At 41.3% G+C, this 13,863-nt stretch overlaps 1 protein-coding gene across 1 annotated transcript in view; it reads left to right on the forward strand.

The window, feature by feature from the left end:
• Positions 1–3,709, forward strand: part of spata17 (spermatogenesis associated 17) — a 30,260-nt gene extending 26,551 nt beyond the window's left edge. The window contains exons 8-9 of the mRNA XM_084724917.1: positions 2,673–2,821; positions 3,601–3,709. Coding sequence (XP_084581043.1) covers positions 2,673–2,821; positions 3,601–3,682 — 231 coding nt within the window. The 3' untranslated portion in view covers positions 3,683–3,709. The remainder of the gene's footprint in view (positions 1–2,672; positions 2,822–3,600) is intronic.
• The last annotated feature ends 10,154 nt before the right edge of the window (positions 3,710–13,863 follow it).

The following is a 13,863-nucleotide window of genomic DNA, read 5'->3' on the forward strand; positions in this document are numbered from 1 at the left end:
GGCTTACTTTTGCCAGAGATCTTAAAAGCAATGTCCTCAGCTTTCCTTGGCTTATGTAAAAAAAAATACTGCTTGTGTTATTTAGAAGTGACAAAAGCTGATTTATAAAATAAATAAGGAAAGTTTAGATTTGTTTTTTCAGTGAAATAACTTTTTCATTTACTTGTGAAAACAGTAACTACCTTACTGAATATTTTCAAATGTATCTGATGCCTTATTTACAAGAGTGTGACTGACATGACTTTATATGGTGATATAAAGGGGAAAGTGAGGTTAGATGGGGAATGGCACAAAAACTTGTCACTAAAAGTGACTTTTCTGTGTCTTTGCAACTTTGATATGTCAACAGACATCAGAAACCCATCACTCCAGGGCAGGAGCCACAATGTCAAGAAGATGTACAAGGAATAAAATTGACAGACAGTTGTTTAAAGTTTAACTGACTTGTTTGTGAGATCTGGTCCCAAAATATAGTTGGAAGAATAAAGTTAGAGAGAAAAGAGGATATATATTTTATACAGTTGCATTTCAATCTGAAGGTGATGATGGCAGTCCTTCATATTTTTGTTCTCTTATGTTTTATAAAAAGATCCCCACGAAAGACCAGAACCAACTATGAATTTCTGCCCTCTATTGAACTTTAATCTTATCAAAATCTGTTAAAAATCACATTAAAAAATAAAGATGCCTTGATAGATCGCCCTCTGACCAGAATTGGCTGGCACAGGGAGGGATAGACACCAAGAACAGGATGAAGAGAAGAGTTCGAGAAAGAGGAGAGGGAGAAATAAAGGAGAGGGCAGAAGTGAGGAGTGCAAGAAAATGTGAGAGAAAACTCATGGAGAGAGGAAAGGAAGGGAAAGGAGAAGGTGAAGAGGAGAAAATGTGAAAGTTATTTGATAGTAGATGTTTTAATATAATCACATAGTTTAATTTCCCATTTTAAACTTAAACAGAGACCAAAATTAGCAGCAACCACCACCCAAATGCTGGTATACATGGTTGGTTGATTTGCTTAAAGTGATAGTTCACCCAAAACTTTACTTTCACTCAATATCTACTCACCCCTGTGCTAATGTGAGGATGGGTGAAGATCTCCAGTTCACAAAACACTCTTGGAGCTTCAGTGGAAAACAGTGTTGCAGCCAAATCCATTACAATTGAAGTGAATGGTGACCAGTTTTAAAATGTAAGAAAAAGAACACAAAAAGCGACTCAGACAACAGAGAGAGATCTGCTTAGAAATAGTGACTTGTTATGCACACAGTTGACTTCGCAAACTTTCAACAAAGAAGAAAATGTCCAAGGAAATCAACATAGAAGAGGAACGTCATTTCTTTGCTGCAGCCGTGCCACTTGGGCGAGAGCCTGTGTACCCGCATCAGTCGTGTGCATGCGGATCAAGTCTGAGAGGCAACAGGTGACATTTGGGCTCAAAACACGGTGTAAGTGGCGTCTTTTTGGGTCAAATTTTAATGTCATGGCTTACGGACACTTGGATTACACCACACGAGCAGTATGGAGACATTTTGTGTTTTTTTGTGTTCTTTGTTTTACATTTAAAACTGGTCACCGTTCACTTCAATTGTACTGGATTTGGCTGCAACGCTGTTTTCCACTGAATCTCCGGGAGTGTTTTGTGAACTGGAGATCTTCAACCATCCTCACATCAGCACAGGGGTGAGTAGAGATTGAGTGAAATTTCATTTTTGGGTGAACTATCGCTTTAATCATCAGCCAAAAAATCAAAAGTATTCAATTGAGCCTGTAAAATTTGAACCTTTAATAGTTGCTTGGCTGGTAGACAAGAAAAGTTAATTTTGTGCTCTGGTTCCAAAAATGTTTATGTAAACACCCAGTCATAGTTCTTAGAAAGAAAGAAAATCTGCCAAGTAATTTGTAATAGGTGCATCATTCAAAAAGTATATACTATTATAGTAGGTGATACATTACTTCATTGTTGTCATGTGTTTCCTGAACTTTTTTTAAAACTTAATTCTCAAGAAATCATTTTTCCTTTTCCCTTTTTTTTCTTTTCTGCCGCACATTGATTACAAAGTTAGATGTCAATCACAGTGAAATTTTCCTTTCTTTTACAATCGTATTAAGGTGTTTTTTTAAGGCTTCAAAGTTGTGATGATGTTGCCTAGGCACATGAAACAATCCCAAAGAAATTATAAATGAAATGAAGACATGAAATGTGGGGAAAAAAATTAGAAAAAAGGATATAATCCTTGGGAGTAAGGGAAGATGTAGCCTTTTTAATCCACAAGTATCCTTGAGGTTAAGCAGACAATATTGTAGATGTGCAGCTGAGTGCGTGTGTTTTTGCTCTTGTCGCTTCTCTTTCTGTCCCTCACTTTTTGTCAGGCATGCTTGGTTTTGCTCCTCCCTCCTCCTTCTCTCTCCTGATATGATTTTCTTCACTCTCTTTTTCTCTTTCTCGCAGCCTCTCTCTTGGTCTTTATGTCACAGGAGAAGAGATGAAGAGGATTGGCCTCTGGTTTTAGCAGTAAGCCATCACTACCTGTGGGAGAGGGATCAGAGAAAGAAAGAGGCGGGGGTCTGAAACAGAAAGATACAGTGCTCATTATCTGATTCTTGTGTGTGTGTGTGTCTGTGTGTGTGTGTGTGTGTGTGTGTGTGTGTATTGGCGGTTGTCGTTATTCCAGGGTCTGTTCAGAGAGCCGGGGGAAGCCTGGGAGCAGCGCGTGCATTGTCCTGACCTGACGTTGCGTCTGCAAACCTCTCACACACACCTGGAGGAGGTCCAGAATCAGCTACGACAACACGAATTTGTAAGACTCCGCCAAGGCATGCTGTGAGAACAATATGCACACACAAAATCCACACAAAAACACACCCCCACACACAACTGGACTCCTGTACAATCACACACAGTGTTTCATAAAAAGGTTTTACTTAATTATGTCATTCTTTCTGTCATATACACCAAGGAATAAATGCTTGCGAACTCATACATGAGTGGACACATGTATATTGTATGCACTCAGCAGTCACAAGCAAATTCATGCAACATTAAGTAGCAAATGGACACATCCTTATTAAGAAAACTAATGGGGGTGTGCCACAAGATTATCTTGAGACTGCTTCAGACTGGGCTTTATTATAAACAGTCTCTCCCTGCTTTATTTAAAGGCTTGTATTAGTTTTAATTAGGAATCGTGCATGTGTGTGCGTACGAGTCTTTGCTAAAACACTTGACTATAACCTCATTACCGCTCACAGGCTAATCTACGCAGTTATGTGAGTGTGTGTGAAGCACTGTTATTAACCCTCTGTTTGATCTGTCTTGCACAATTTTCCTGACTAGATTATAAAAGACCACCCAGTTTTCTTTCCTTTCCTTTGCTTCTTCAGTTTTTTTGTCACACTGTAATAACATAACTAAATAGGATTTTTAAAGCAACTTGCATATGTGTTTTCCCCGTTTTTTGTGTTAGCTGCATTTTATCTACTGTGGATTTATGCTCAACCTAGTCAGTGTTTTCACTATTTTAGCAAACACTAACCTGAACTAAACTGCAACCTTTATGACATCTAACTTTTTGTTGTTGTGTCTTACCATTCGCCAACCAGAGGAACAGGAAGTATGCTCCACCACCTGAGCCAGAGTAGCAATTCTTTTCCTCAGCCAGCCTACACCAAGAGCTTCAGATAATAGAATACACGCCGACTCCAAGAGGAGGTAGGTTGAATACTACAAACACAAACATTATCAGGGTTAGATGCTAATATGTTCAAGCAAAACTTCCCAAGAAATAAAAGTCCCTTACAGGCCAAGTATCCAACAGTATCAGTTTAAAGCGATGACACCCCAAGGTTTCTGTCCCCAGATCTTTGAAGATAGATTGAAAACCATGTCATGAAATTAGGTCATGGTGTTTTAAAACTTTCTGTAATGTACTCCAGCTTGACGGTGTGGAATATCTATGAGCCCTTTTCCTAATCGCTGTACAAACATTTGTTACAGACAACATATTAATGTCCTTTGATCACAAACAGTGCTGTTTATTACTTCTCTGTGAAATATACATACATAGATAGGATGGGAGCAACCCAAGAAAGGTATTGAATATGAAAGTATACCAGTGTTTGTTCCTATGTGATGCTCAAGCAGGCCATCCTTCCTAGGTGAGAAGCTCACAGTGGTGAGTTAAGGCTTTACAGTTTTAAGGAATCAATGAATAATGAATGCAAGGACAGATGGTAAGCTGGATCAAAAATTGGTGACCAGAGCACATATTTGTGGCCCAAATGTAACCCTTTGTAGAAACAATACAGAAAAGGTAATTTAATGCAACTTAACACAGCCCTCCTTAGCTCTGACATATTGGTAGAGAGCCATGACAAGTACTGTTTGCTGTTTTTGTAGACTGTTCAACTATAAGGCACAATGGAATCAGGATGCTTGTAATGAGGGGATAAAACTTTGTTACATTATTGGATATGCATACCTAAATTAATTAAGCTAAATTAAGTCATCGTCGGAGACCACACACCCACCTAGCCATTGTGCTGTGTAGAGATGCATTGCTGATGAATGCTCCCTTTTCTTGCCAGCCTCCACACACAGAATTCATCTAGGTGGAAAACCAACACTTAAACCACTTTCACACACAAGCCCCGTGCGTTACACAGGATAATGAAGATTTTTTCTGTCTGGGTCACCTCATGTTAATGCAGCAACCTAAACTGGATGATCAAGAGTCAAAAATCTTGACTGAGAAGTTTAAAATTTATGGTTGAAAGGGAAAGAGCACCCACTATCTACTGTGTCATGGTTTCTCATACTTCATATTCAACAGTTAGCATCTGATTTTTATGTTTGACGTCAGAGGTCTGGAACGATTGCTTATGACAAAAAAAAACATTTAATTAACTCTTGTATAACTTTAAAGCAACATACATTCAAGTTCAAGATAGTCAAGACAGGGAAATAAGCCACATTAAAACCACATTCTTCAGGGAACAGGATCACCCTGAATGATCTTCAGCTACACTGTATATTCAGTGTCACTCACCATTTATTGATCCATGGAAAATGTATTTCAAAACAGGAAACGTTATATTTCATAACATATTGTATTCATAACAGGAAGTATGGGCTGTATGTGGATTTAATTGATGTTGGGTTCACATCTAGACCTTTTTCCAGACTTTCAGAAGCCAATAGGTTTATAGTAATCCTATAATCAATTTATAGTGACCATACAGTTATTATAGAAATCTGTGTTCACCCTTTCAGTCACTCATTGTCAGAACCGGACAGGTCCGGTGCTTGGACATGAAGCCAGGCCAAACGACACTTGTCAACCTCTGCAAACTGATGGCAGTCATGGGTTTATCGTAGTGTTGCTTGGGTTTCAGTCTGAAAGGTATTATTCTCCTCTAAAAGAAGAGAGCAAAAACACAGAAGCAGTGCAGCCTAACCCTTTCAACTTGACTTGCACAAATTTGTCAAAAGTGACAGCAATTTAATAAATCGCCGCTCTCCATCACACGCATATGCACACCCACCTACACACATACACACAATTCCCAGTTATGCCCTCCACTGCCCCCTCTCCATGTATACGTAAATGAGGTGCATGCATGGGTGTGTGTGTGAGAGAGTCTGTTAGGAAGAAAATGTGTGTGCGTGGGCCCTGCGGTCTGGTCCAGGCATTAGGTAATTGACTGTGTCTTTGCTCAAGGCCTTTCATGGATCACCGTCCTTTATTAGCTCACTTCCCAGCACACACACACACACACACATACGCAACACACACACACACACAAAGTTCCCAGCAGCTCCACCCCAACCTCTTACCCCCCACCACCAGCACCCAGACCCAATTGCCTGGAAACGAGGAGTGAAACGAGAGAGAGAGGAGCAAGGGAAGAAGGAGAGAGCAGCGACAGGGGAATGAACTAACATGGCCCCAGGAAGTGGAGATAAATAAGTATGGGGAGTGAGTGGGCGGGAGAATGGGGTCTCCTGCAGCTGACAACAGGGGCCAAGGGAGTAAGATCAGTGCATCTATGCTGTATTTATAAAATACTGTATTGATGGAAAGCTTGTAGGGTCTTTGGGCCTGATCTTACATCTGGTGCAAAGTGGCACGCAGCACAATACAACTGTCACAGCTAGTTTCTGACTGACGCAGTTGTCAGTTTTACAGCCAGCTCTCATGTTGTCTGTGTAGCAAATATATTTGCGCCAATTTGGGGTTGAAAGTGATTGTGCCATTGACCAACAGAAACTTGGTCTAAAGCCAGTGGCACTGTATTTTCCTGCTATTTAATGGGCACATCATTCAGATAGTAAGATGCACCTTCTTAGGCGGGTTCACAACATGCGTACACTCTTAGATTGCATTTTATGCAGTCAGATGGAGTTGTATGTGGGACAGAGGTTGGATGGCAAAGGCAGAGAGTCCCCCTGCTTGTGTGCTTTCACACTGCACATGAGCTGATCTATTTCCACAGCAGAAAATGGTTTGCTCCTCCAACTTGCCAAATCTACTTTTTAAATAGCAATGCACCATGTGCAGGCACACCTGGCATTTAAAGGGAATGGGGGATACCACTGATTGACTAAGTACACTTTACAGCGGGTACACAGAGGGTGTGGAAGTCCCCTTAAGCTGCCCTGAAAGTATGGCTTATTTTTTCCATGCTCCGCTCATTTACAGTAAGAGATGAGCAGTGCGGACACACAGACACAGGCAAGGGGGAAGTCCCTCGCCACAGATCATCATACAAGCCGATGGTCTGCTTGTTAACACATAAAAAGCTTGATTCATTAGGTTATTTTAAAGATCAGCTCTACTTGTGATTAGAAAACAGCAGAGGAGCAGAAGTGCTTGTACACCGGCGTTGAGAAATGCCCTCCTGGTGTGTTCAGCCAGGTTGCTACTCACTCCGGAACTGACGTGACGCAGCACTTTGCGGCACTTCTGTTTGCTGCGTGTCTCCAGGGTTATTTTGCACCCAGATTATACGCTGGTTAACAAGCAAAAGTGGATTTGGACACACCTAAATGCCCTTGCACCATGCACTTTTTATCATACATTATAGATTGTTTAAATAGTACCATTTGTGTTTGGCTGGTAAAGAAAAGCTTTCATTGATGCCACCAAAATTAAAGCCATAAGGGATAATATAGCTCATGATTCAAATTAGAATTGCTACACACAGACATATGCTAAAGATGAAACCTGCCAGGCCAGACAACAACGATGCACAATGCATTCCCTGGCCTTAACCCTAAAACAGCCCTTTAAAGTTGTGAGCTCTAGATTTTTGTCCACAAGCTGATATAGTTAATCAAGCCCGCACACACACACCTACCATCCAGACACACGTTAATGCCATTGGCTAAACTTGACCTCCATTTCCTCTGCAATAACATTGCTTCTACTGCTGTTGCTGTGTGGGATGTTGTTGAAGAAGATGATGAAGATAGTGGTGGCTGCTCTCAGCCCAGTTGTGTCATTCTGCTGTCACTCAGACCTCATCAGATCTCAGATTTCCCCCCTTCGTCCCTCTGTGTGAAGCTCCATCTTTCTGTATCTCTCTCTACCTCTGTTTACTCTCCCTCTCTTCTCTCGCTCTGTGGTAATTAGTGCATTAGTCCTATCGTTGGCATCACCCCCAGCTACAGCAGCAGCCAGCAGAGCTTCTTGTCACAGCTGAGAGGGCCAATGGAGTGGACAGCTCAACCCTGGTACTCATCATCTTCATACCGTGCCCAGCCAGCCTCCCCCCAGCCACATTATCTAGCTATGTTATCCAGCCATGCTCCTAATTATTTTCCAACCCCAGCCACAGCCCTCTCACCCAGCCTCTGCCACATTACCTAGCCCGGCTTGTAATCATCACCCTAAGCCTTGCTTCAGCCCTCTACACAGCCTGAAGCCTCATCATTAACATAGCCCAATTTTTTCCTCTTCCACGGCTCTCTGGCTTGACCATCACAGCTCTTGGCAGTACAGCACACAGCACACCCAGTCCAAACCAAAGCCTTAGAAATAGTCCCTGACTCCTGGACCTTTATTTACCTTAGCCATCTGTGTCACAGTAAGAAAATCTATCAATGCAAATACTGCACCGCCTGTCAGGACACACACACACAATCGCATAGATGCCAGTGCAACCTGTCCAGGAACTCAATGGCCCTGGCTTAGGCCAAGGGGGGCTGGGTAATGGTTGCCCTGTGTGCCCTTGCCTTCACTTCCCAGGTTTCTGACTAAAGATTAGCTTCAAAGACCTCTCCTGAAGCTCTGTCCCTAATTCGGTAACATTCCTCATCTCTTGCAAAAGGCTAGGGTTTGTGAACGAACAGTGGCAAATCTCTTAAAAATGTAAAGTTTAATTCAGCCAGCACCGCAGTGTTCATTGTCAGATAGAATACTCAAAGGCTTTTTAGCTTCGGCACCAGCGATAACTAATTTCAAATGCAGATGTGGGAAAGCCCTCTCTGTCCGTGCTAATTTTGTGGTTGTGTTATTAACCATGTCACCAGCGGTACTGCCTGTAACCATAGAGGATAGCTAATTAGGAGGCTACGTGCTAATCAAGTACACTACAGTGAGTGGTCACGTCTGCGTCTGTCTGTGCTTCGAGCCTTTCCTTCCTCTCGCATTAGATTGACACCCGTCACAACTTTCAAAACCTAGTGTCTGATCAGGACCAACACACACGGATGTGCACCAGAACACACGTTTGTACAGGCATCTCTGCTTTCCTGAACACATGCACACTGACATATACAATCACATGTATACACATGAATGCATGTATATACACAGACCATTGCCGATAGCCCAGCCGCATCTACACTTTAATGTTGTCCTCGTTACTGTTTCTCGCCAGAACACACACTCAGACACACACCCCTTCTTACCCCCACAGAGACACACACCATAGTCTCCTTCCAGCTACTATGGTGTAGCTTTATTATTGTCATTATTGCGTTGTGGGTGTGAAGCTTCAGGCAATGAGGACAGGGAAAGTGTGTCTACACACATACACACACGTGCTGGCTCACTCTTAATGGCCTCAGCCATAATGTATCACCATGATGCACACAACTGATGTATGAGGGATCTTTTTAATGGGAACAGTATTCATTAGCAATTAATACTTAAACTGAAATAGGCCACAAGCAGAGACAATGGAATTAGCTGGTAGAGGGGCAGCGAATGTGTGAACTCATATGTGTCCACCTTTTTATGTGTGTCTGTGTATGTATTTCCGATGTTATCATGTCCATCCATCTCTCCAGCCCTGCTGCATTAGTGTCCAGGTTACTGTGGTGAGAAAGACAGAACGCTAATTCTCCATAACAATTTTACGGCGTGTGTAAAACTCTGCAGCCCCTTCATTTGCACAGCCATAAAACATTCCCTCTGCCACACTCCTTCCTACTCAGGACCTCAGATTTATCAATTAACCCAACACTTCGCTTCCATTACGGTGGCATTTTGCACCGCGAGGCCTGCATACAGAGTAACGATGAGGGCCGAGTGCACACAGCATGATATTAAATGGACGGTCTCAATTAAATGATTAGCAATCATATTTTGGTGTGACTTAAGAGAATGAATGACATTAGACTTTATTATTTATGTTCAGAGCTGTTGGACCCGACTTGACCAGATTAACTCGGGTCACTTCAGGCCAATTTTTTAACTTAATCGTATGACTTGGTGTCAAGCTCCTGTTTAAAACTAATAAATAAAATGGTGCTGGCAATTTATCATTTAAAATATTAACAACTTCTGCCTTGAGACTGATTCAGTAGCAGGTTTAGATTTGCTTCTTTAGGCCTGAATGTAACCTTAAGGCCTACTGTAAATCTAGGCCTTTACACACCAAGCCTGACACAAATTTATATAGAAATAGAAATAGTGATGTGTGATATTGATTTTTTCAGCCAAAACCAAAAACAGAAAATTATATGCTCCTTTTGGCCAATAACTGATAATTTCACATTTTTGTATTTTAAAAAGAGCTTCATATAATCTGTAGTTTCTGCACACTTGGGGTCAAGAAAGATTAAGATTTATTGAGCAAAGACGGGTGATTTAGTATTCCATATCCAAGGAAGAGTTCTGATATTATAGTATAATTATAATTATAATTACATTATAATTAAGGCTGATATTTATCAGCTAATATATGCCATTAGACTGATTTCACTGTATATGCCAGTATTGGCTGATAATTTATTGACCCCAATATTTATTGTGTATTCCTAAAAAGAAAGAAAAAGAAAAGGAAGAAAAATAAAAAAAAACAAGAGAAGTTTTGCAATCCTTGTATTATAGCATGATGGTTGCAAGATTAAAGTTATACAATTAAGCAGGAAATTATACAGTTTAGATATACCATATTAAAGAGTGAGAAAGAAAAGATAGAAGGATAGTGTTTTAGTAGTGATGCATTTCATTTGCAATATGCTGGAGTTTGTCTAAATTAGTGATGAAACCATAGTCACCAGTCACTACAATTATTACCCATGTTGCTGCCATGCCTGAGTCTGGGAGAATGTTGCTGACTTTGGTTGATGCTGTACAGTGAACAGGAGTTTTTCAAAGTCCAGTAATGAAACATGATTATCAAGAAAAATAAAATTTGAAACATTAAATACTAATCATCAGGAATTTCATCGTAGTTTATCATGAAACCAATTATTGTTTCATCCCAAGGTTAAGGGTTAGGGTTACAGGAGTTACCAAACATTACAGTCATAAATTATTTGTATTATTAGCATATATACACTGTGTGGTCACTAGAGAAAAGGCATTATTTTAAGACATAATGCCCCCAAATAAAAAATAAAAGATACCTCCAGTATAAAATGCATCGTCATCATGATAATTCTGAGGCAAAGTCAAGATGGGTGATTGCTTTCAGGTTTATTTAGATAGTTTCCTCTTCATGTATACATGTATGTAAGAGAAAGCAGGAAGACAAGCAGGATAAGGATGTCTGTGCTTTTAATAGACCGCCGGTCCCTGTGCAGATATGCTCCACTGAACCATACTGTAGCGTGGTATAATCACTGCCTATCTCTATCTCTATCTCCTGCCATCACTCTCTTTCCCTTGCTGTCTTGTTTATTTGCACACTTGTTCTCCGTTTCTCTTTCTTCTTCATCTGCAATACCTAGCTGCAACTTTTTTCAGCTCCCCACCCCCACTGCTTTTCTGGCAAACTATGTGTTGTGTGTGTGTGCTATCAAATACCTGACTGCACAATACACAAACACACAAACACCAAACATACTTGAGGAACATGACAGCTCTCTCATATTGCAGTGTGTTGGTGATAGAAGTCAACCCTGGCTGTGAAATGCAAATGGTTTGTGATGAAGCTCCGGTGTAGACGGACACTGAAGATGGAGCAGACAGCATACATAGACTTACATGTGTGTTTTGTCGTTTATAAAAAAAAAAGCAAAGGAATACATTTTCTAATAGCAAGTAGAAGTATAAGTAAAAGTTTTGATTCTCTTATGTGTCCTGTTCCCTCTTACACTTTATATGTTATTTTCTCTTGAGGAGCCTTAGTCCATTGTTTTGTTCTTAACTCCTCTTATAATAGGAATGTTCCTGGTGACTGATCTCCCTGTTGATTAAACTAAAATTTAGATTTACACTAGTCGACTAGTCTAAAAGTAAGAAATAACCCAGTAAACAGTCAACATAGAGCACAATGTAGTAATCTACATTGAAATGTTCAAAAAATACTGTCTAACAGCCATGTGAAACCATTAATCACATTCTTCAGTAACGAAATTGGTTTTTAAATGGTGCTATCATTTGCGATAGTTGTGCACCAGTCCATGTGAAGTGATCATTTTGCACCCTTGGACTGTATATCAAGGCTCAGTATAGCCTGTTTAAGCTTTGGCCGTCAAGAAAGTTGAGTGGAAGCATATCTTGCAAAATTATTGCTATGATGAGCTGGGTGGGATCATAGTGTGTGGCTAACGTTAGCAGTGCTAGCTCCAGCATCCTTCTTTCCTTGCAGATTAATGTCAGTTAGAAAATGTGTCTTTTAGTGATATACGGTTTGTAATAGGGGTGTAACGATTCACTTGTTCATCCGATGCATCAGACTTTAATGTGTTTGATACGAGTGCATCGGTTCAGACAGCCTGTATCGGTAAAAAGCTGAATGCATATGTTTCATTTTTGGCATCAATGAAGTGCTGCTGTAACTTTCCTCTGTTTTCTCACTCCTCCTGCCTCTGCCTGCACCGCTCTCACTGGACGCCTGCTGCCGCGCTCACACAAAACAAGCGCTCCCCCTTATCTCTCCTTTGTCTCCTCTTCATTTGCTCTAAACATACTGCGTTGAAAACAGCAACAGAAGTGACACTGTATCACGTCGCACGACCAAACTTTAATACGCGCAAGTGTAGAATAAGTTTTGGGATTCATAAGAAAGATGAGAAACACTGCTGCAAATCATTTACGCAAAACGTGTCTGACAGCAGAGTACAGAGACACGAGTCTGACCCACAGAGACGTCATGTCACTGTGAGAGCAGGTAACACGGAGCATCACTGTTCCCCCACACTAATCAAAACCACAGCACTCTTCATATGAAACAGAGCAGCAGATCATCAGATCATCTAAGATATATCATATTGAGATATGTATTGAACTGATCTCAGTCAGTGAGATACACACCCTTAGTTTGTAAGCTTGAAAGCATGTGTGTGGGAATCTAGTCTTTCCTAGATGTGTGTGTGATTTGTATATTTTGATATATAGATATGAATATATAGATATATAGATATATATGTGTTGTGTGTGTGTGTCTTATTGTGGTCTCATATTATGCTCACTCGCCAGCACAGGGAGCATGTGTGGGGGGTTGGGGTGGTGGGATCTGGAAAGGGAAGCAATCACAAACACTTAAACCTGCAAATGGCCTTGATGTCCTGTGCTAAGCAGCCTGTGTTGACTGATGAGCCTGTTAACCCTGGCTGAAACAACTCCAGCACAGGGGATTAGACAGCAACGCTGGTCCCGGCTGTTCCTGGCCCATTTTGCATGGGAATTGTGCATATTTAATCTAAGGTGTGCCGAGGTGCAAAGACAAGCCCCCCTCTTCTCCGTTTCTCATTATAGATGTGTAATAGCACCCTGAGGCTGGGGGGCCTTAATTCACCAGCCCCGGCCCCAGTCTTAATCTTACCCTCAGTCTCAGCCCCCACCTTCCCCCAGTGCCTACTCTCAACCCAAATCAGTCCTAGTCCCGACCCTCTTCCCCAGCTGTGTCTCTTCCTAGTCCTTTCATGCCTTGTGCATTAGCCTGAGCACCGTAAGTCCTGGGCCAAAGCCTTTTTACCCTTCCAAGTGGACAGTCAGCTGAGTGTTAAAGGTAAAGTTCAATTTTATTGTACAATGTACAGTGAGATTCAGTCTCACTGTACGTGAGTGTACACCTTGTACAGAACCATATCAACTGTAGCCCCTCGTTCCTTCAGTGGGCAGCCACTGTGCAGCACCCATAGTTCAACACTAGTTATAAGTCACTGCCTTGATCAGGGGTACTGACTGGACTAGAACCATTGTGTTAAAGGATGTCATCAACAAAGGTGTTGCAGAATGCACAACAGCCTGTAGAATATGACACACCCACGTTGGTTCTGGTATCTGGGAACCAACTTTTCATTTATTTTTGGTGGAAATGCTCAGAAGGATTCAGAACTAGGTACTGTGGGGCGACTTCCATGATGGCGGAATAGGATTAACAGAAGGCACTGTCCTGTCCTGTTTGAACACACGGCCTACTTGTTGTAAAGCAAAAGTGCTAACCACTTCACCACTGTGAGCA

This window comes from Lutjanus erythropterus, chromosome 1, assembly GCF_056507025.1.
Source record: "Lutjanus erythropterus isolate fLutEry1 chromosome 1, fLutEry1.hap2, whole genome shotgun sequence".
Taxonomy (NCBI): Eukaryota; Metazoa; Chordata; class Actinopteri; order Lutjaniformes; family Lutjanidae; genus Lutjanus; species Lutjanus erythropterus.